Raw genomic sequence first — 23,185 nt, forward strand, 5'->3', positions numbered from 1 at the left:
TCTGTGGCTGGTTTTGGAGACGACTGTTGCTATATGGTTGGCCCAGTAGAGCTAGTGTTTGACATAAATGTTTTGTCGCTGTTGGAGATGCACAAAGGCAAAGATATGACTGTCTCAACAAATACCTAGGATATTTACTTAAGTTGCATTTGCTGCTTTATGGTGTATCTTTTATTTTATTTTTTTCTTTTCTCTAAGCAGGTGAAGTGGAAAAATTCATCAAATATCAGACCAAGCACTTTTTCGTTGATAAAGTTATAAAAACTGCATTCTGCTTGATGCCCGCAGCGTTTCGACTCGAGACTCTCTTGCAACCCTTCTTTGGACAGTGATGTGAATTTCGCGAACACAGATCTGTACTTGTGCTGCAGATGTTAAATATCTCAGAGTATCTTTTAAAAACAGTAGGCCAATCTGTTCCAGTTGCCTGAACATGTTCCTTGTTTGGAGTTAGCTGTATAATTATCACCAACGTATCTTGACACGCATCACTTCCTCCACCGACAAAACGTCGGCATGAGCATTTACGGTCAAGGCTGCTAATGTTTGTATTACATACGCACTCTGATTTGTGATGCTAAATACGGTATATACATTTCCAACTGCTGGCAGTGTTTCACAATATTACACAGGCCTTGGGTGTGATGCGTTTGCGGCGACGGGGTCAAGATCGTGAAAGGCAACTCCTCACCCAGATAGATTCAGTTGCCTCACTCTTGGAGGGTCTTGATAAAGCCAAGGTCAACACCATGGTATGTCCCTCTTTTCTTGTACGATTCCAAATGCACCGATGCCCATAATCTCGGTTGTTAGAATCCGATTTTTCAACCAACTATGCCATCTTCATCATCTTCTCTGTCTGTGGTCTATTTTGTTCTTTGATGTGTTGTGCCTGCAGGTTGCTGGAGTATTGGCGGCTGGGAGCCGGGCTGTGGACATGGCTCACCAGCAAGGACCACATCTTGAAGAAATAGATACGCTTACTAGCAAACTGCAAGAGGTCTGCTGGTGGTGTATTTTGGCATCGGTTGAAGCAGTGGCTCGAGGATCGAGTGCCTTTACATATGTTAATAGCACAAGTTTCATTTCTAGCGAAGACATTTGCAGTTCAGAATGTTTTGTCGTGTGTATGTACGGAAGCCTCACGTGTAACAATGTACCCATGTGGCGTTGCCCCAAGAAAGCTGGATGGTGAATTGACCAAATGCATGACCTGGAAGGGACTCTACATCCCCCGCCCCAATGTTTTTTTTTTTTTCCCCAACCTGATCTAATCGTCGTTGCTCCCTCAAAGGCTCTTCTTATCCGCAATGCCAGAACAAGATGTGAGCTCTAAACCTGTAACTGCAGTTTTATTACAAATTATGTCGATGGAAATTATAACACAACGATTCAAAGCACAGTGCTGGACTATTTAATTAATGCTACCTTGAAAATGACAATGAGCACAAAGCTAATGGAGCTTCAATGTAAAGACTCCACTGTGAATATGCATTTAACATAACTTTGACATAACCACCCCACTTTGACCAGAGAATTGCATGAGATGAAGGGATGGCTGGAATGCTGGGGGAGACAAGTAAAGAAACCTCCCAAGTCAAGCAAATATATTATAGGAGGGAATGCGATGTATTTGCTGGGTGAGGCAGGGCTGGAGATAGCATGGGTGCGGTGTTGTAATGTCACAGGTGCAGTCGGGACCAGTTCGTTCTGGTCGAGGATGCATGTGACCGTGCAACCCTCAACCCAACTCTCCACACTCACTGACCTGAACTCTGGGACTGTTACTTTGGTATTTCAGCTCTGCGGTTCACCAGAACAGCAGCCTCACTTTCTACCTTCCTCTCACCACTGTCCATTTGTGTGTCTCCCCTGCACATCCCTTGTCCCACCAAACTCCGTGTCACCACAAATAGTCAGGCCCACACCCCTTGGGACCGATAATCCAGCCATCTGAGGGTGGGGGTGCAGTCCACAGAGGATTTAGGGCAGTATATAAAGGTAACCAAGAGGTGGGATAAAGGGGGATAGACCAGGTGCATAGGACGTTTTTGGTCTGTCTTTGCTAAATAACCTCAATTTCCCATTTAATGTTTAACCTCATAAATATTGATATATATATATATATATATATATATATATATATATATATATATATATATATATATATATATATATATATAATGTTTGTGGGGAGATGAAGGAATTTGACAGGAAAGTTAGGATTGTATAGAGTTGCTTGGCCTGTGGACGTGCAGGAGACATCTCAATGTAAGCTAAGTAGGGAAACTGAGCTTAAGTGTGACTTGTCACCACACGGGGGGGGGGGGGGGGTGGTGCTGTGTTAATTAGATAGGGATTAGGAATAACTTCCCCCAGTGTAATTGCCCCCCTGTGACTTTTCCCTTTGTTTTTATAAAGCAAACCAGCAATTATAGAATTACGTTTTTGTAACGGCAACGGCCATTACAATCGAGCTGCATGACCAAGTGGGAAGAAGCCCCGTCTCCAAGGATGACTGCGGGCGAGGTCACGCCCCCGAGGCTGGTGATTGATGGGCGTGACGTGAGTAGAGAGAAAAAGAGCGGCGGTCACAGGCCACGTTAATCAGAGAACGGGGAGGCAGGTCGTTGCATGAAGAGAGAGAGACACGGTCGTGAGAGACGGACCTCGAAGCCTCGTGTATATCACAAAAGGGAGCAGCGCCATTCTGCAGAGAGCGGGATCGGCAAGTGCTGCCGACGAAGAAGCTGCACCGCGGTTCGAGAGCCCTGATGTCGAATGTTGCCTCACAAATTGCTTGGCGCCATTTTTTGTGGTGCGGTGACCTGCATGCTGATCACACGATTAGATCCTCAAGTGCAAAAAGATTGCCTGGACTTGGCTAAGTGAAGGAACGAAACGGGATTTCTTTATTTTCTATGACCCCTTGTCTGTGTGTGTCTCTGAGTGTAGAGGTGCCTCAAATTGGAATTTAGGCTGGAGTTAACCTCATTTTTCTTTCATTATTATAATTTGAATGATTGTTATTCTACATATTTGATTCTTGTCATGAAATTATCCATTTAATTTAATTTCATTCGCTTATGTCCGTGTATCTGTTGGGTTCGAGAGTAAAACCCCTGTGTTGTGCCACCGCCCTGGTGAAGCGCCTCGCATTTCTTTCCCGCGTGTGCATTAATCTCCTGGAGTCCAAAGGAGAACTGTTTGGCCATCCGTCCTGGTCAGGGCAAACCCGCTGGACATGACACACACACACACACACACACACACACACACACACACACACACACACACACACACACACACACTTGTCACACACACACACACACACACACACACACACACACACACACACACACACACACACACACACACACACACACACACACACACACACACACTTGTCACACATAACAATATGCATCTCACAATTGTTTTATATATATAATTATATATATATATATATATATACACACACATAATTATAGATATATATTTAATAATCTTAATATAAAGGCCTTGGTTTCCACGGCATCAAACTGAGCAAGGTATGAGGCAAAGGATCGCCAGCCCAGAGGGTAGAGCAATGCTCCATAAACCTGTGGATGAAGACCGTGGAGGTGGATAAGAGTTAACGTGTACCAAGGATGGACTTTGCATGACAGATGAATTGGATGCCCAGTCAATCACTAACTTTGGATGTGTGGTTTGACCAAGAAAGATCATAGCTGATCGTGAGGCCCAAACGATTGAGTGACTGAACATCTTCAAGAGGATTGTTAAGAGAGTAGATTCGAGGGTTTTGCCAGACGGTCCTTTCGTAGAGAGATGGTGAGTGTGTGGGAGTGTTTGACCAGCTCGTGATATGTTTTCAGAGAGGGAAGAGGCTTCATCGAGAACATCAAGCTTTGATAGTTTGCTTGCTATTTCTATGCTTGCAGTGCATATGCTGCTTGTGGCTTGGTTTAGTTCGCCATTTCCAACATCCCGAGAGCATGTTCTGTAATGGGCAATTGAAGAAGGCCTAATCTAATTCAGGAAGGAGCTGTGGGCAGAGTAGATTTCAGATGAACGGTTTGCACCATTATACTAACTTTTATTTTGTGTTTTCTGCAGCTCATGAGCGAGGAAGAGGAAATTTCCAAAGCATTGTCGGAGGACTTTTCGGGTTTGTTGCTGACCTTTTAAAATTTATTTATTTTTGTCTTTATTTGCAAAGTATGGACTTGATTTTGAAGAAATATTATAGGTTCAGTTTCACATTGATGAATTGCTTTATTGTTATTGCTCATGTCAAGATCTTGTAGTTAAAGCATTTGGACCCTATTGCTTTCATCATGATCCACCTTGAATACATTTGACCATGATATTTTGCTTTTGCAAAATATATTCCGTGTTAAAAATATATTTGAAAATTGTTCCCAAATGCTACACAAAAAATATTATGCTACTTTTGTTAATTGTGTCAGTGAAATAATTGGTTTAGATCTATTTTTTTTTTTTTTTAAAGATTTATTTACCAGCATTTATTTTGTTCTTGCAGGTACAGACATGGATGAATTGGAAAAGGAGTTGGTGAAATTGGTCGCAGAGGAAAGTGGTGAAGGAGAGGTGTTGACTCCAGCCAAAGAAGCAGATGCACTGACGGTGTTGGACCAAGGTGCCAATGTATCACCACTATTAAATGATGCAGATCTGGATTCTGAGCTTGCAAAACTATCACTAGAAGGTAAAAATGTAACCTTGTTTTTTTTCTTAATGGGAAAGTACTAGTATTCTATATTCATGACCATGTATATGGACCATTCTCTCATGTCGTAGTGAACAGAGCTTTTTTGGTTCAACAACTTTGAAGGAAAATTACACAGTTAAAAAAGGAATTCTACAAAAAGAAAAAAAAAACACTCAAGCATTCACGTCGGAGGGGTCTCTAAACACAGACTGTTTTAAGACGGATGGTCTGAGACCATCTGCGGATCCCGAAATGTTGCATAATGTTACTGTGATTCCCCGAAGTTCACCCAACGAAGCCAAAACTGGCGGTGTTTATGCGGGAAGGTCGGAAAACGGGAAAACATTTTATTTTCAATGAAAATGGTTTGTTAAAGGTATATGGGAGGGAGGAGATGAGGTGCTTATAAATAAATAAATAATGGGTACAGACCAGGCACTCGAAGGACAATGAGTAGTGAGGAACACAGACACTTTAGTCCAGGCAAAATGTCGGATGACCTCACACAAATTGCAACAAAAGCAAACTCAACAGATTTTGATTCCTGGATATGTCCTCAGTGACAGAAAAAAAGTCCTAAGGGATCCTCCGGGGGGGAAAGTCCTGAAATCATGGAAATCCAATATGGCTGCCACCTGGCTTCGGGGAAAATGAGAAAATTGTAAAGATTGATATTTTAATATGTAAATATATGTTTTTCTGCATTCTAATTGTTTCTAGTTATGGTCAGTATATTGATATACAAAAACAATTATAAAAAAGTGAAATGTATTGAGGGTAAAATAAAAAAATCATAGCTTTTTTTTGTCCAAAAATGTCTTTTTTTTTTTGTCCCGAAAAAAAAAAAATATTTACCTGATACTGATTTTGGCTCCTGCACAAAAAAAATAAGAAACGTTGAAGACACAAGATGAAATCAAGTCTATGGCAATACAATATAATTATGTAAATCATTGAAACATGACAAAATTCACAATTCCACTCGGGGCAATCACATCTGCCTGACGAAGGTTTCGAAATGAAAATGAAAATTCACATTAAACTCAGAAACTACATCCATTATAAACTTACTATACATGTTGAGAAAAATCAAGCGTATTCAAGTTAGAACTCGACAATGTCGTCATCATCCTCATCATTGTCACATGGCATGTTTGTGCAGCCAGAGCCCCTGCAGTTTCCACAAGCTGGAGTGCACTCAATGTTGTGCTTCTTGCATGTGCATCTCATGGTGCTACATTCAGCCTGGCAGTTGCACCTAATGACACGTAACATCTTTTCAGGAGCTGGAGCTATTGATGTCTGAAGTGGCACAAAACCCTCGTCACACTTCTGCCAACCCCAGTCTGTCGGAAGAAGTTCATCTGCACATCCCTTCCATTCTTGGACTTGCAGATACACGCGCAGGCTGTGATACTTTGCTGTTTCTGATGTTGGTGGTAACGTCTGTAGTTGCACGTGAGAGGAGCTCAAAGCCACCTTATCCCAGTACCGCTGATACCTGAGGGTGTCCAGGGTGTCAGTTGACTTTCCGTTGTAGATTATCACCAATGTTTTTTCTCCTGCATCTGCCACATTACATACGAAGCTGGACATGTATCAAAAACCTTGGCCTGCTCACGGAATGTGTTGTTTGCTTTGAACTTTTTGAGGGAAGCTCCCTTTCCAATCCCATGAAGACAAGATGTCGTGTCGCACCCAAGAACTGCATGTAGAAACAGTATGTGCTTGCATAAGTCTGTACTAATCATTTTCTTTGTAGCCTTGATGTTCCAGATGCGAGGCTTATTCGTGTTCTTCTTTGGCTCGGGAGAAAAGAGGAGGTCATGGGATTCTTAGCTTGCATGGTAGCTTAGGAGGACGAGGAGGTCTGTGTCATCACCAACTAACACAGTGTTGGTGACAGTAGCAGACTGCACGGCCTTCAGTACAATCAGGAGATCAGCATCCCCTGAGGCATGGTGTGTCTCACAGTTCTTCTTCTGAAGCTCTTCCCTCAACATAAAAATGAATCGCTGTTTATTCTGCCTATTGGCTAGAAACTGTTCCTTCTTCATTGTGAGACGCACATCAGCTGTAAATGTCACAGTAGTGCCAGCATTCCCTTTAGACCGTCTCTGGTGTGTCATGTCCTTCGTGTTGGTACTCTCATAATCATCAAACACGACTATGGCATCTCCGTACTTCTTCGTTACATAATCTGTGTACTGGTGACATATGTCTCTATGTTGATCCCCACGAGACCATGGAATGCGTTGAACAAGTGCCCCGCCATCCAAAACATACTGTTGCCCATCATTGGGGATATTGGCTGGGACATCGGATCCAAGAAGATCCCAGATGGCATCAGCAAAGACTGGCTTGTGTGCTTCTCGGAGCTGAAGAGAGGAATCAGAGGGCTGGTGGATAGCTGTACAGTTCATATTTGAAGGCCGACTCCAGTTCTTCTGCTGTCTGTGCAACAGTGATCAGTCTCTGGAAGAGGAGTTGTGGGTCAACCTGGACTTGCTCTCCATCAATCTTGACAGATGACTTCATGCCGAGGGTGACAACTTGGTCTTTCCTCTTAAATGTGTACTCGGCAGGTGTTTTCCCATCCATAGATTTCAATATTTTGGCTCCTACAGCATGTGCTGTATCGACATTGACGGTGGGGTGTGCATGAACTCCAGTGGCAATGTTCCTCAGACGTGGATCACGACTGAACGGATTCCGTTCCTGTAAATACCGAAGAGCTGATAGTGTGTCCTTCCAGTCACGAGATTGTCTTGCCTTGGTCATGTCCTTCTTCTGCTCTCCAGTGTTGTAGTTCACACCTGTGAGCTCCTGCATTGCCTGGTTTATTTCTGCACAGGCAGGCATTGATAGTAGCCATACCAGCCGTTGTTGCTCTGTCATTCCTCGCCTTCGTGTGAGCCCCCCGCTGGTCTTCAAACTTCTCATCAAAACTTGTTCGATGATCAGGTCAGATGAAAGACCTGCCCACAGGCGATCACTTCGTCAAACCACATGGAACCCCTCATCAAAACGTTGTTGGACATTGGGATGTTGAGTTTTGAGGTTGGACATCTGCTGCAGATACACCCTCGCAGATTTGGCATACACGTTGTGGCCCGAGGCTGCCAGGTAAGGTAGCATTTCCTGGGTGGCCTGTCGATGTAGTGCCCAGTTCCCAGTGTGCTCTGCCTGGATGTATTTGCGTAGAATGTCGAGCATGTCCATATACTGAACTCAGAGCGCTGAAGTTCTGGAAGATATCTTTGCAGACTCGGCATGCTTCTGAATGTGGTCTTTGATTCGTTTCAAGACGTCAGACTTGCATACTTCTTCCACAGACAGTGTCCCAGCCATCAGCTTCTCATGGAGGGTACAAGCTTCGTTGAAGTCTGGATTATTGCTTAGATCTGTATGCTGGTCATGTAGCGGCCTTGCAGCTGCTTCGGCTAAGTCCGGATCTTCATTCCCATTTCCGTCTGATGTTTCAGGTAGGCATGGGAGAGGCGCATTGAGCACATTTGTCAACAGCAAGGCATTGAGGACTGCATCAACAATTAGGTGTGTGCGAACTGCGCGGGCAATGGCCTTGCCACTAAACATATGAATCACTGCATTGGGGGCATATATCAATTCCATCAGTTCTTGAAGCCCGGATGAAACCATCAGGTGTCCAATACATCCGAGGAAACTCATCTCTGCGTGGAAGCCACCCAAGCGTAGGACAATCCCTTTCAGATCACTTCCCATCGGCTCCGAGTTGATGATCATGAGGGCCTTCCACCAGAGGGGCTGATCAAAGGTGATTATTGGAGTGACACCGTGGCGTCGTGCATGTTCACTAACAAACAGGGTCGAGTATCTGCATGTGCTGTCACTCGAGTTCATGTCTATCATGGGCAGAAACATGGTAGCCGCCTTGCCAGGGTGGTCACCCTTGTTTATGAATTGCATCATTCCTGACCATGCAGGTCTGGGGGACCCAAACAAGATGGATGTCTTTTACAGAACATCAAGATTTTCAGAGCAGTTCTGGGCTTTCAGGTTGACAAGTTTCTGGTACATCACTGCTGTCCTGTGGTACCGTATTTGCACCCTTCCAACCATTGTGACATCACGAGACGTCACCTTAGCCCTGGGTATTGGCCGGCCTGATCTGGTTCCAGGGGTGACTGCGGCAATCATCCCCATGCCATGGAATGTGCCATGGCAATCCAGTGTGCGAATGTTATGGTCCACATTGTCAGCTGCATACTGCACAAACTCTGTTGTCTGGTTAGGGATGTCTGTTCCATGTGACTGCGCAGCATTTCGTTCAAACTGATGCACCTCTTCATATGAACAGCAGAACCCGTGATGATGAAGGGAGTCAATGAGCAATCGTGATGCGAAGTGGTGATATAGCTGCACACCCAAACCAACCTGCAGTGGTGCCAGTAAGACTCTGGGTCGAGTTGCCTGCACTATGGCTTGCCCAATTGAAGCCACTTTAACACCATCTTTCTTTCCCACAAACAGTCCTTCAAGCAGTACCAGCAGAGTATCTGGTCAGTATTTAATGCCAGCCTCTTGCGATTGCAGGTCATCACCACATGGGTAGACTTCATGGGATGTTTCAATGGTTTTAATGTCTTCTTTGATGAGTTTGGCAGCGGCCTGTACAAGCTTGATTTTCTCTTCAGTAGTGTCTTTTTTCCTGCTGCTGGTTGTTGTAATATTCCTGAAGCACTGCCCTGGCTGTTGTCCTGAAGGTGACCACGCTCAGCTTGCCGTTGATCGCAGTTTGGATTATCCTGTCACCAAAGTGTTCGCACAGCCTCGCCTTCATGTGGGTGTAGCTGTACGCTTCGTGGTTAGTGCCTGCCAGTTTCTGTGTCATGAGGTCAATGAGATCATTGATGGTGATCTGCTCATCATCATTTTCCTCAAGATATCTTGCCACTTGCAAGAATGCCACTTGCAAGTCTTCTCATCGCCTCGAGGCCGTCCAAGCTTTGTCCTCTTGGATTTTTCGGTGTCTGTCATCTTAGCTATTGGTATCTGTTTATTTGTGCGAAAGTTAACACTGCGTGTCTGGTGGTAAGCTGCATCTGCTGCGTGCAAGTCATGCACATGCAGAATCTGTGCCTTCACAGAAACTGACCAAACATCGGCTCGTTCGAGGCATATTGCCAGGAGCGTGTCCTTCAATTCAATTGTCTTTACCTGAAGCACATCCTGCGTCTTCCGCTTCCTCCCAAACTTGGCTGGTCTAGCACAGAAAAGGCAATCATTGTGTAAAGAAAACCCCTCCTCAGATGACCTCAGTACATGTCTATCACTGCTTGTACTGGCCTTTGACTCTTCTTTCCTGGTATCCTTGGCTCTCTGATGTGGGTTGCAGTATATACGCCGGCAGTCTTTGTGCACCCTTTCCCCAGGTGCAGTGTGAATGCTGACTTTCCTCGCGCTGCTGGCCTGGTTGATGGCTGAACACCCCTTTTCTGTTAAAGTTGAAGCTGATGGGCCTCCTCCATCCTGTTTGCAGATGGCACACCGTTCAGGTCCCTCCATGCCTGAAAATAAAAATCCAGAATTAGAATAATTTTTTTAAAGTTTGAACTGACTATGTTATATTAACAAATAAACATAGCTATGGTATTGTTACGAATTTGGGAATTCGATTGCACACAACATTCAGGTTCCTTTCGTCAGTTATGTCAATAAGTGCTTGTTCCCGAGATAGCTCTCCTTCCATTGTTTAATGGGCAGAAATCAATTTGTGTGCTGTGTTATTCAATTCAATAGTTCGGGAACGATCATGAAACAATGGAGACGTCCCTCCCCCTCTTCAGTGAAGAGGAAGAAGAGCCCTCCCGTCCTGTGATTCATGACGTCAACAACTCCCTCCCACCCGTGGTTGAGCGAGGGATGGATCACGAGGGCATGAGTCGCGCGGGGGAGGGGGTGGAGAAGGATAACGAGGAGATCTTTTCTTTGTTCGGGTGAAGTGGTCGTTCAGCAGGCCGTCGGGTCCTGTTTGGCTTGGGTTAGGGTTGAGGCTTTCGGAAGCTTTTGCTTCTGCTGAGTAGTTGTTCAGCAGGCCGTCGGGTCCTGCTTGGCTCGGGAGAGCTTTTTGCTTCGAGCTGCTTTGTTTGGAAGAGAGTTGAGCTGGTCACTCGGCTCGAGCTGCGAGTGGTGGCTTCTTCTTCTTGGTTCGTGGAGCTCTTTGTTCTCCGTTTGATTCCCGGCTTGGTGCGACTCATCGACCTCATCTTGGAGGTGGTTCCTCGGGGAAGCGGCGCATCGACGGGAAGGATCGGCGCCTCGTCTCACCAACACGTGTTGAGAAGTGCGGGAGGATTCGCTGGAGCTCAGGAAGGATCGCGGCTCACGGCGATTGGGTTCAGCTCGCTCTCGCTGGAGCCCGGGTCCGAACAACTTGAAGACCACACGAGGTGGAGAAGTTCGAGATTGGTCCTGGGTTTCAGCTCACCTGTCCTCCGAGCTGGAGTCCGTTATTAAAGGCCTCAGCCACCATTTCTTGGGTGTGTGTGTGTGTGTGTGTGTGTCTGTGTCTGTCTGTGTCTGTCTGTGTCTGTCTGTGTCTGTCTGTGTCTGTCTGTGTCTGTCTGTGTCTGTCTGTGTCTGTCTGTGTCTGTCTGTGTCTGTCTGTGTCTGTCTGTGTCTGTGTGTGTCTGTGTGTGTCTGTGTGTGCGTGCGTGCGTGCGTGCGTGCGTGCGTGCGTGCGTGCGCGCACGTACGTGTGTCCGTGGGCCCGTCTAATAAGTAGGAAATTGTTAAGTGCTTTGTGTGCTGTAAATCTTTGCATTTTGTATAGTTGGTGTAGTTCTGCTCTTACGTGCTTCCCTAGTTCCCCATTATTATTAATAAATACCCCAATTGTTCAATGTTTTCATTTCGTCGCGTCGATTCGCGCCTCGTCTCACCAACACGTGTTGAGAAGTGCGGGAGGATTCGCTGGAGCTCAGGAAGGATCGCGGCTCACGGCGATTGGGTTCAGCTCGCTCTCGCTGGAGCCCGGGTCCGAACAACTTGAAGACCACACGAGGTGGAGAAGTTCGAGATTGGTCCTGGGTTTCAGCTCACCTGTCCTCCGAGCTGGAGTCCGTTATTAAAGGCCTCAGCCACCATTTCTTGGGTGTGTGTGTGTGTGTGTGTGTGTCTGTGTCTGTCTGTGTCTGTCTGTGTCTGTCTGTGTCTGTCTGTGTCTGTCTGTGTCTGTCTGTGTCTGTCTGTGTCTGTCTGTGTCTGTCTGTGTCTGTCTGTGTCTGTCTGTGTGTGTCTGTGTGTGTCTGTGTGTGTCTGTGTGTGTCTGTGCGTGCGTGCGTGCGTGCGTGCGCGCACGTACGTGTGTCCGTGGGCCCGTCTAATAAGTAGGAAATTGTTAAGTGCTTTGTGTGCTGTAAATCTTTGCATTTTGTATAGTTGGTGTAGTTCTGCTCTTACGTGCTTCCCTAGTTCCCCATTATTATTAATAAATACCCCAATTGTTCAATGTTTTCATTTCGTCGCGTCGATTCTTTCATTGACTGAGCATTAAGTGTGTTGGTAGTTGGAAAGCCGTTGGTTTGCCGTAAAAGGGGGACATTTGGACCGACGGTTCTCAGCGATTAAGCCGCTCGGAATCTCGCACGGGACAGGCTCGCTTAAGCGGCTTGTTTCATATGAGTTCCGTCAAATGTGGAATACCCCGGTAGTTGGATCACGTGGGTATTTAGGTAAATTGAAGATTGGCAATCGACCCTACCCCACGTGATCTGCCGATTGGCGTATTTCGGTTCTTGTACAAGGACCCGTCGACTCGGAGTTATCCGGGCGATCGTTCGGGCCGACTTGACTTGCGGCTCCGTCAGAGCGGTCGACTGGCGGCCGACGCCCGGCACCGTAACGGTATTTTAAATCAGAATTTGTCTTAATCCTATTAATGTGTTAGCTATCGCCAGGCGTTTATCATTTGTTTGGACCGAATACGCACAAAGTGCACATATTTCAAATTAAGGGGGTTGGGGTCAGCAAATGGAAATAAATTCAATAAAAATTAATATTGTGTGTTAATTCTTTCACCACAGGATTGTACTAATGTCCCTGTATCTGGAAATATATAGTATGTATGCCTGGGGATACATATGTTCTTATATGAACAAACTTTCTCAAGTCAAAATATTTTTTAGGGAAAAAATATTGACATTTTTGGACAAAAAAGCTATAATTTTTTTATTTTACCCTCAATACATTTCACTTTTTTATAATTGTTTTTGTATATCAATATACTGACCATAACTAGAAACAATTAGAATGCAGAAAAACATATATTTACATTTTAAAATATCAATCTTTACAATTTTCTCATTTTCCCTGAAGCCGGGTGGCGGCCATATTGGATTTCCATGCTTTCAGGACTTTCCCCCCGGAGGATCCCTTAGGACTTTTTTCTGTCACTGAGGACATATTCAGAAACCAAAATCTGTTGAGTTTGCTTTTGTTGCAATTTGTGTGAGGTTGACCAAATATTTCTGATAAAATGCCTGTACTACTTGTATACAATGAAAGGAAATAAACACAAAAGCCTAACCCAACTATGGCACCACTAATAAGTAAGAGTCACACAAAACAAAGGGGCAGGCAAGGACTTACGGCTGTGGATGTGGATGTGGATACGGCTTAAGCTTGTGGATGTGCAGGCTCGGGGTGAGCAGGAAGATGTGTCCCAGTAGCAGGATGGCAGAGTGGGGCAACAAGGCGGCATCCTCGTCGCGAGGTCTGGCCACCCCATCCCGTCAATTAACGGAAAGAGCGAGTGTCGAGTGATGCTAACCCTTTGAAGCCCAAGTTTAACTCTCCAACTCTAGAACACCACGACTGCAAAACTGCAACAGAACTGCCAAACCAGTCCGAAAACTGCAACGGTGATTCAATTCGGGAGGTTGTCAGAATGTACAAGGAGCGTAAAATCGAAACGAGCGTGCTGAGAAACAGCGTATGGTGAGGTATTACTGTATATCGTTACCAGTTTGGTGGCTGGTTCAGAAGGGGCTTCTCGGACCCGCTTTCCGACCTTTAACCCTGAAGCCGATGGGCCGAAGATAACTGCTCGGCACGACTACTTGCTAAGCAACCATGGACGCCATCCAAGAGAATTCATTTAGATAGAGTCCTCGTGTCCAACTCCTGCATTACCTTCCAGGCAAATTAATCGCCCCAGATGGGGAACCGTGCTTCTCAACACCCCACTCCTGTCCAATCAGCACAGTCGAGCGTTACCGTCAGTGGGGCATTGACTAATCCTAACCGTAGTGAAACAGTGGGGTAAAACTCCCATCCACTATTTATACACGAGTGCCTAACCAACGGAGAAATAGATGATCGGGCATTTTGGAAAGTTTATATCAGCTTTTTGCAAAGGGCACGTATTTACAGAGCAAAGTAGTCACAAAGAAAGATCTTACCCTGAAGCACAACCCCCCCCCCTCCCTCTTAGTCGGTCACCTTAACATGAATCTCCAGACACAGGTGCCTCAGTCACTCTGGGAGACAAGATAAGCAAAGGTGATAGACAGATAAAGCGAGGTATGTGGGGCATGGTGTTGACCATCCCGTATATGAGCCAGACGGCTCACTTGCAACGACCAAGGTGTATGGTGTGGGTGATTGAGAAGTGCAGGTTGGAGGTGCGGTGTATGCGGGTACTTATAATTTGAGCTCTGACAAGAACTGTTGTGGACTCGTTTGACACTCCACAACAGTATGAGTCGATGAGGTGTGTGCGCTGAAAGATGTAAGGATGTAAGGTGCATGTGTAAAGATGTGCATGGAGAGATGTCAGTTCTGAGGAGATTTGGTCAGGAAGGAGGTGGTAACAATGCCTGGAAACCCGTGGCTCCATGTTTGTTCCGCCTGGTACTTCTCAGCATCACATTCCCTGAACGCTTGACGGGGCTCAACTTGAATTCTCTGAACCGGCAGCCTGAACTGATGCTCGATTCTTCAGAACAGGGCTCTCTGGATTATATTCTTCCCTCGCTCAGAACTCAGAACGTTAATTTCAAACTCTTACGAACTGCTCGGCCAGGGATCTTATTGCCTTTGCCTATGTCGTCACTCACGTCTGCTTTCTGTCATCGAGCCACGGGGTCTTCCAAAACCGCAACAATATATCAAAACATATCCGATTTTTTTTTTTCTATAATAACAAGTGTCAATATATCCTGAAGAGTTAATAGAAATCTCTAGAAAGTGCTTTTAGTTCATATTTGTGCATAACGATTTATTTTATCACATTTAATTTGATAAACTTGCTACTGGATTCAGACTTTTGTATCCCAATGTATATCCAACCTTAAAGTATGAGTTGATTCCATCCATCCATCCATTTTGACCATACTCTGTGCAGAGCGTTGGTGCTGCCCTTAGCAGGCTATTGGGCACAATCCTGGATGGGTCGCCACTCCGGCGCAGGATACCAGCTAGCTGGTACTCATTTTGCCGACCTTATTGGGATGACACACCGAGTCAACCCCAACTCGTATTAATTCAAATGCCAAGCACGATTTGAACCCAGGACCCTCGGATCCCAAGCCCGCCACTCTCGCCACTCTCGCCATTAAGCCAACGCCAGGCATAATGAGTTAATTGCTGAGCTACAATTAAAAGATCATTATAACAAACTGATGTAAACAGATGTAACACCTAACTGCCGTGGCTCTAAAACATTTGCAACCTCTCATACCAAAGTATCTGTTGCATCATGAATATTTGATGGCTATCATAAAAAGCAATTGAATCGGACAAGTTGAAGTGCATTTTAAAATACTAGTGCGTGCCCGTACGTGTGTGGCCGTACGTGCAACAAAAAAAAAAAATTAAAAACCTTTCAAACCGCGTGCCAGAAACAACAACCACACAGGCCGTTCCTTCGCTCTCGCGTGCCCGTACGTGCGTGGCCGTCCGTGCAAAAAAAAAACCCCAAAAAAACTTTCAAATCGCATGCCAGAAACAACAACCACACAGGCCGTTCCTTCGCTCTCGCGTGCCCGTACGTGCGTGGCCGTACGTGCAAAACAAAAAGAAAAGAAACTTTCAAATCGCATGCCAGAAACAACAACTACACAGGCCGTTCCTTCACTCTCGCGTGCCTGTACGTGCGTGGCCGTACGTGCAAAAAAAAGAAACTTTCAAACCGCATACCAGAAGCAACCACACAGGCCATTCCTTCGCTCTCGTGTGCCCGTACGTGCCCAAAAAAATAAATAAATAAAAAGTAAAACTTTCAAACCGCATGCCAGAAGCAACCACACAGGCCGTTCCTTCGCTCAAACAAAAACTTTCAAACCGCATGCCAGAAGCAACCACACAGGCCGTTCCTTCGCTCAAACAAAAACTTTCAAACCGCGTGCCAGAAACAACAACCACACAGGCTGTTCCTTCGCTCTCTCGTACCCGTACGTGTGTGGCCGTACGTGCAAAAAAAAAACTTTCAAACAACCACACAGGCTGTTCCTTCACTCTCGTAAATGACGACTGGATTGGGGCTTTGTGTTTATCTCTAAATGCACATAAGAAATCGAGAAATTATTAGAATACAGTAAGTCATCACTATCCGGAAGTCCGCACGTTGTAACCTGTAATGGGGAACACGCTCTGACTTAGCCATAACTTGGGAACTACTTGTCCGATTAATTTCAAACCTTTTGAAAGGCAAACAAACAGATTGCTGGAATTATAGATAGATAGAAGAGAGATACTGTGGGTGCAAAACGCCAAGCAATGTGTCCTGTCGGTAACTAAGGCGCCCTTTCCCCATTGGCCACGCCTATGCAGCAACGTGTCCCGTCATTGGTTTGGTAAATAAATGGCCATAACTTGGAAACCACTTGTCTGATTCATATCAAACCGTGAAAAGGCACATCCTCAGGTCCCCAGCAATATACCTGGCAAGTTTCAATTAGATCGGACCAGTGGTTGTCGAGAAACAGCGGTCACAGACAGACACACAGAGATTGCTGGAATTATAGATAGATATATCTACATTTATCGAGGCTCATGGAAGAGCAGAATTACAGGGCAATAAATCGATACGCAAAATTGGGCAAAGGGAACTCGGTCGATGGGACAACAAAAGGATGCATCACAGCACAGTGAGGAATTTGAGGAGAAAGGTGGGAGCATGGTCTCAGGAGGCGTAATCTGGAGAAAGGTGCTGATTTTATCCACTTGACCAATTTTACCATTCATTCTAATCATTTGTTGAAAGTGGGGGTAAGATATCATCTATTTAGTGATTTTACAGGAGAAGGGGAACTTGGTCATACTGTACCACCGACATTTATGCAACGAAGTACACCAGACATGTATATATCATGGAGGAAGTGTATGTATGTATGATCTACTCCGAGGGGATTTTACGTAGGAAGCTGAAACTTTCAGGGATTAATGAGGGCACCCTGAAGTTGTGCACGTGCACGTTTCATTTGACTCCATCAAGTTTTGGAAAAAAAAAATGAGAAATTCCGACCATCTTGCTATTTTCTTCCTTTAAGGAGAGGGCAGGTGCAATTGAAATTATCAGAGTTAAACAACCATGATGTATTATGTATGCACATAAGCGGAACACATGTTTTTTGCTTCACATACATAACTCGGGTTTTTATTTTCGGGAGAGATCGAGGCAGTGGTCTGTTGCCTATACACCGCCCAAATAAAGGGACGTGTCAGAAGAACATGTTGCATGCTCGGAACAAGATCACCCATGGAGGTGGGTGCTCTGCTGTGGTCTTACTAATCATAATTCATAAAGATGATAACATGACCCTCACCCGCCCACCCCAGCTGTTCCCGGAGGGAGTTGGTGCTTGGAGTAATCTTAACCACATGTTGTATCTGCAATAATAAATAATAATCAAAAAAAATTGCATAATGTTGTAATTGCAGATATGTACTTGCTCGATATTTTTGTTTTTGTTTTTGTTTTTGTTTTTGTTGGGCCTGAAACGTAATTTTAAAATCTTAAGCAAAATTGAAGTGCACTTTTTGTTTCAATACCGCACCCCCATCTCTCATTTTGAATGATACTTGATCGATGTAGTTGAGCAAGCTTGTGTAATCTGCCTTCTCAAAACGATTGAGAGATCTTGCCGAAAGCACAAGTCCACTGCATAACTGTTGCCATTCATTTTGAGTAAATTAATCAGTTCAGGGGAAATTGCAGACCAAGTGATAATTGTGCACATTCACCAACGTTCAGACAACTTTCCCATCTGAGAATATTTTTTATTTTCTTTCTTTTTTTTCTTCCTTTTTTTTTCTCCCTTTTTTATGGAACTCGTGCTGCAAGGCCAAAAGTCACTCTTGGTGGGGGCTAGACAGGGGGAGTTTGAAAGAGCCCAGAAGAAATTTGTTAACATTCCTCTTGAATTGCAGAAGATTGTAGGATGGGGGAAAGCTGTACACCAGCAAGGAGTTCCAGTTGAGCAGCACAACAAATATAGCTCGAGGAGCATCAACCTAACTCGGTGGCGTAATGGGTCGAGAGTCCGCTCTAAGTCTGGGAGGTCGGTGATTCGAACCCTGGCCGAGTCTTACCAAAGACTTTAAAAGTGGTAGGGGCTGCTTCCTTGCTTGACGCTCAGCATTTAATAGGCTGGAGCATGGACGAACAACCATATGTTGGCAACCATTGTGCAGACTTTTAAGGGCTTAATGGCCTCCTCTTGTGTTGAAGTTCCTTGTAAGAAAACATTATTATTATTATTTTATTGTTGTAATAGTATGAAACAAAGGGATAGACACAGTTTTATGGTGTGAAGAAGCTGCAAAACATGTGGAATGTTTTTCAATGTACGCTCAAATAATTGGCTGGTACGTTATTATGACCGGATCGTAACGGAGCAAAGGTGCAGTGCCAGAGACGAACTGGTTCAAAAATAAAATTTTAATTTAAAAAATGTGAAATCGAGAGTGTGAATAACTTGATAAAAACGTCAGATCAAACATTGCCAGACAGGCCACATCACACACAAACACGGGTGGGGCGTGGAGCATAAATGGACAAATTGATACAAAAGGGCTTTCTGTGGATAAATCTCTGTATGATCGGAGAGGTAGAGACTGAGAACAAGAACCTTTAACACAGTTCTCTTTGTGTTATTTACGGAGAAAGTTTATTCAAATTTCATATGTGACTCCGCCAATTTTGCGTTGCGTGATCTCCAAGTTATTCCTCAAGTCAGATTTTATGTATTGCATACTTTGTCATATTTTTAGTGTATTCATTGATTACTCATCAAGAACTTTGCTATTTCTATCCAGCTGCTTTTTGGATAAAATATAACATTTATTTCATATGCTAATTAAAATTTCATCTGTAAACTTACTTCCATTCGCCCTCTATTTTGATGTATTCTTACTTCCAGACAATATTCAGTGAGCTTTGTCACCCCAGGAGTGATTTCATCTGTTTCCCTGTTCTCTGCAATTATTTTCAAGAGCATGCAATCGACCTGATTGATTGATTTTATTCTATTTTGAAGTTATTTTATTTTTTTGTATATATATATATATATATATATATTTTTAAACCGTGATCATCATCTCGTGGTGATGCAATTACGAGATTATTTTTATTTTTTCCCATTCCAAACTAACACCACCATTGAAGGTGCCATACTCAGATGTCATGAAAATATAAATGTGGAAATGGCGGTGGCCACGTGGTGAGGACATCAGATGGGATCCCAGAGTTTGAGTTGAAACCCAGCTGAGGTATTAAGGATTTGGGTCCGTAGCTTCTGGAAGGCATCATGCAAGCCTCAGGAGAATTACCGTGTCATGAATGGATTGTCAGTTAAAACCCAGCTGGCTCCATGACCCTCAGGGAAGGATTAATTTGCATTTCCTGCCCGATCTTGTCGCGTCCACAGTGAATAGTCAACACTTAATCGTCCACTCTTAACGCCCTCAGAACAACTTCGGATTGGCACGGAAATTATGACAATGAAACGGCAGCACTGCCAAAAGTTCTCATCAAATGGGAGAAAATGTTTTGCAAAAAAAAATGCATTCCTTTCGTCTCAAACAATGGATGCATTCATCCCATTCACTTTCTCCATTGCATTCTTCCCCTGCCTCCCTCTTCCCTAATCCTGAGTTATGTGGGCAGATAGTGGGCTTGCATTAATTAATTTATTTATTTTTTGGAAGGCAGAGTTGCCTTGCATGCCTTCCAGAAGTTATGGATTGCCATGAATCTTTTGACGACATCACCTGATTTCAAAAATCAAAGTTTGGTTTTGATCTGTGAATTGCATTGTTCGACAAATCGCCATTTTCGCATTGCATTTCAAATTTTCTTCGAGAATCGCAAAGTTTGTGGGTGACGTTTGGGTACAATATTGCGAGAACACTGGGTACTTGCAGTGTTTCTTGGTAAATGGGTCTATTGTAGTCGGAGAGAGCATTCACCTGTTTGAGAAGTTGCGATTTGGACCTTCCAAAAGCCATGCTATACTCACCTTTTCCTCACTAAAACGGCACGTGAGTACCGGCCAACAGTGGAGTTGAGAACTTTTTAGGTTTTGCTGTTTGACTTTTTAAAATCTGTCATTTTGATGACTGCATGCATGTGTTTCTGGCTACGCTTCTTTGTGAATTTGCTTTTTCGGTGTCGCATATCATGAACAATTAGAACATGGTAGAATGGCTTCAACATTTTCTCTAACCTTGGACGAATGGTGGATTAAAAGTGTGACCTTTAATTTTATAATTGCAAATTGGCACTGTTTATGTCGTGCCCGATAAGAGATGTCGAATGATTACGTGAGGAAAAAAAAAAAAAAATATATATATATATATATATATATATATATATATATATATATATATATATATATATATATATATATATATATATATATATATATATATATATATATATATATATATATAAAACTGTAACCTGGAAAATAAAACGGTTCATCATCATTTAGGAAACTTTGGTTTCTACAAAATTTAGGATGGACTCGCCATAAAGTCTGTCCGTTACCTGTCAAGTCGTGTGCCCATAACGTTCCACATGATGAGTTCCTTTATTGCCTGTTCAAAGCCAAATGCAAAACTAACACTGGAGACAAATCCCCGCACTTCCCACTGAAAGAAAAGTTGAAAGATGGCGAAAGGTTCCACCAGGAATGACCCAATATCAAATTTAGAGTTTAAAAATGTTTTCCCCTTTTTGACATTTTCCCCCAAATTACAGTGTTACACATGTATGTTTTTCGGGGAAAAAATGCGTCTTTTAAAAGGTCATTGTGTAACTTTTGTTTTTGGGTAAAATGGCTCGATACACACAAAATGTTGGAAGGTTTATACATACCATTCATTGCAAATTGTGTTTTGTAATATTCCAGGTGTAAACTTTACCGATTGCATTTTTGTTTCTTTAATTGCTTTCTCCATCCACTGACCTGATGGTACTTTGAAGGCTTGGTAAAGAGCTAACATGAACGGTTTGAATAAACGGTTTTGTTTGTTTGTTTATTTTTGTTTCAGGGATTCCAAGGCTGAGTCCCGAGCACATAAACAAGAAGAAGCTTTCGGAACAGAGTCTCACTTTGAATTCTTGATTGGTCAACAAAGGCAAATGTTTGTCTGCGTTTTGCATTGAGGGGGATGTTTGAAGAGCTGCTTTCAAGTGAAATAATTTTTCCTGTGGCAATAAAACTGAAGTACTGTATTGTGGAGTTTGTAATTGTGGTATTAAAGGACAGGTGCCACAATGACCAACGCACACTTGTACACACTTCCGTCAGAAGATTCTACACTCGAGGGTTTGATATGATAATTTCCTTGAAATCAGTTAATAATAGGATATGTTTATTTTAAACAGTCAGCTTCTCATTCTTTTACTTGATATGTCCTTATCAGAGTGTTTTCCTGAAGTTGTGTGCTATGGATGTGATTCATGTCTATTATTGGTATTTTACTTTAGCGCTTGATTGGTAAAACCAGTGGGTGCAGCCAAGAGGGGTTATGGGTGCCTGGGCCTCGGGCGGTAACCTAACCAGCAATAGACGAGAACACTTAAATTAAAAACTTATTTCACGTTTTTAAGCTAAATTGACAATGGCAATTTATTTGTAAGATCATCATTTGTCATTTACATTCCAAGGTGCAGGCAGTTTATCCACAGAAACCGCTACACGAGTGCACGTATAACATTACATCGGTCTTTTCCTGGATTGTTTGGCTAAACTCGTCAATGATTTTTTGAGAAGTCTGGTCCCCTCAGTCCTTTACTCTCTGCTCATGATTGAAAGCCTATTAAGTCAGTCTTGTCCCATTTGATTCCTGTCCTCATCCTGGATACGTTCTAGTTTTGAGGACCGCTCATCCTCACCACTGCGATTCGATAACATCAACAAATGTATCCGAGGGGGTATTTTGATGTTTGGGTAAGGCCGTGTGTATGGAGGAAGTGGTACATTCCGCTGACTTTGTTTGTTTTGTGTATGGTTTTAAGCTCTGTTGAAGATGCCAGTAAGGTTGAAAACTGGAGAAATTCACTTTCAGTCATGGCTTTGAGATCATTGGGATACGATTGGGCAAGTTCTTCTGTGATTTGCTTGATCTCATGAGTCAAGCGGGAGGCTAGCTTGGTCAGGAATCCAAATTTGTGGTTGATTCACTTGTATCCCGAAGATGGTGTTTCAAGGCAGATAAATTGTATGATAAATTATGACAAGGAACTTCTCAGTCTTGAATTTTTTTTCTTGGGTGACAGCACAGTGTCTTCAGCATCACCATCATCAAAGCAGCATGTGCCTCTGCACTGCAATGAACTTGTTATGCCCACACAGTTTAGTCCCGAAGTCTTCAAAATCCTCAAGCTCCATCTGCTGGGTCTTGACAAAATCAACAAGAGAATTGAGTGAGGACACTGTGACATTTACATTTAAGCTGGTCTCTTGAAGTGAGAGACTGGTCTGGTGACAGAACTCTAACACTGTTCCAAATAGCAGTGAGTATAGCTGCGTCCAGTTCAGCCAGCTTAAGGTATCCGACGGGATGGCCTAAAGCAGTGATCTTCACGATTGTTTTCGAAGGGGCCACTTTTGTCGATAACACATCGGTGTGAGAGCCGCCACCACCTGCAGAACTCCATGATGGCTGCGATTAGGCCCTGCCTCCACGTATTTTTCTTCATTGTGGTTCACTGGGCTGCAAGCATAATTGTTTGTATACTGCAACCAGATACTAATGTTGTTGTGTTCCATTTATGCTTCGTGTTGTAACACTCATTTGAAACAATTGGGTCGATTTCACAGCATTTACGGCGGATTATGATGGGGCATTTTCACATTTGTGTATTATCGGCCGCACGTCAGGGACCGTACTTTCGGCCACCAGGGGCTGTTAGAATCCTGACCGAGCTATAAACTCTCATTCTTGTGTTTCACAGGC

At 43.7% G+C, this 23,185-nt stretch overlaps 1 protein-coding gene and 1 pseudogene across 5 annotated transcripts in view; one reads left to right on the top strand and one right to left on the bottom strand.

Moving 5' to 3' along the window:
- Positions 1 to 21,458, top strand: part of LOC147024144 (charged multivesicular body protein 7-like) — a 67,875-nt gene extending 46,417 nt beyond the window's left edge. For 3 of the 5 annotated variants that reach the window (XM_085883766.1, XM_085883765.1, XM_085883764.1), the window contains exons 7-11: positions 633 to 752; positions 899 to 1,066; positions 4,120 to 4,171; positions 4,547 to 4,732; positions 21,275 to 21,458. In XM_085883766.1, coding sequence (XP_085739892.1) covers positions 633 to 752; positions 899 to 1,066; positions 4,120 to 4,171; positions 4,547 to 4,732; positions 21,275 to 21,348 — 600 coding nt within the window. In that variant the 3' untranslated portion in view covers positions 21,349 to 21,458. The remainder of the gene's footprint in view (positions 1 to 632; positions 753 to 898; positions 1,067 to 4,119; positions 4,172 to 4,546; positions 4,733 to 21,274) is intronic. The other 2 variants (XM_085883767.1, XM_085883768.1) reach the window with 2 other exon arrangements.
- LOC147024145 (uncharacterized) lies at positions 7,017 to 10,282 on the bottom strand (annotated as a pseudogene).
- Positions 21,459 to 23,185: the final 1,727 nt, after the last annotated feature.

The sequence above is a fragment of the Eptatretus burgeri genome, chromosome 6, assembly GCF_056783735.1.
Source record: "Eptatretus burgeri isolate ZD-2024b chromosome 6, Ebu_testis_v1, whole genome shotgun sequence".
Classification (NCBI taxonomy): Eukaryota; Metazoa; Chordata; class Myxini; order Myxiniformes; family Myxinidae; genus Eptatretus; species Eptatretus burgeri.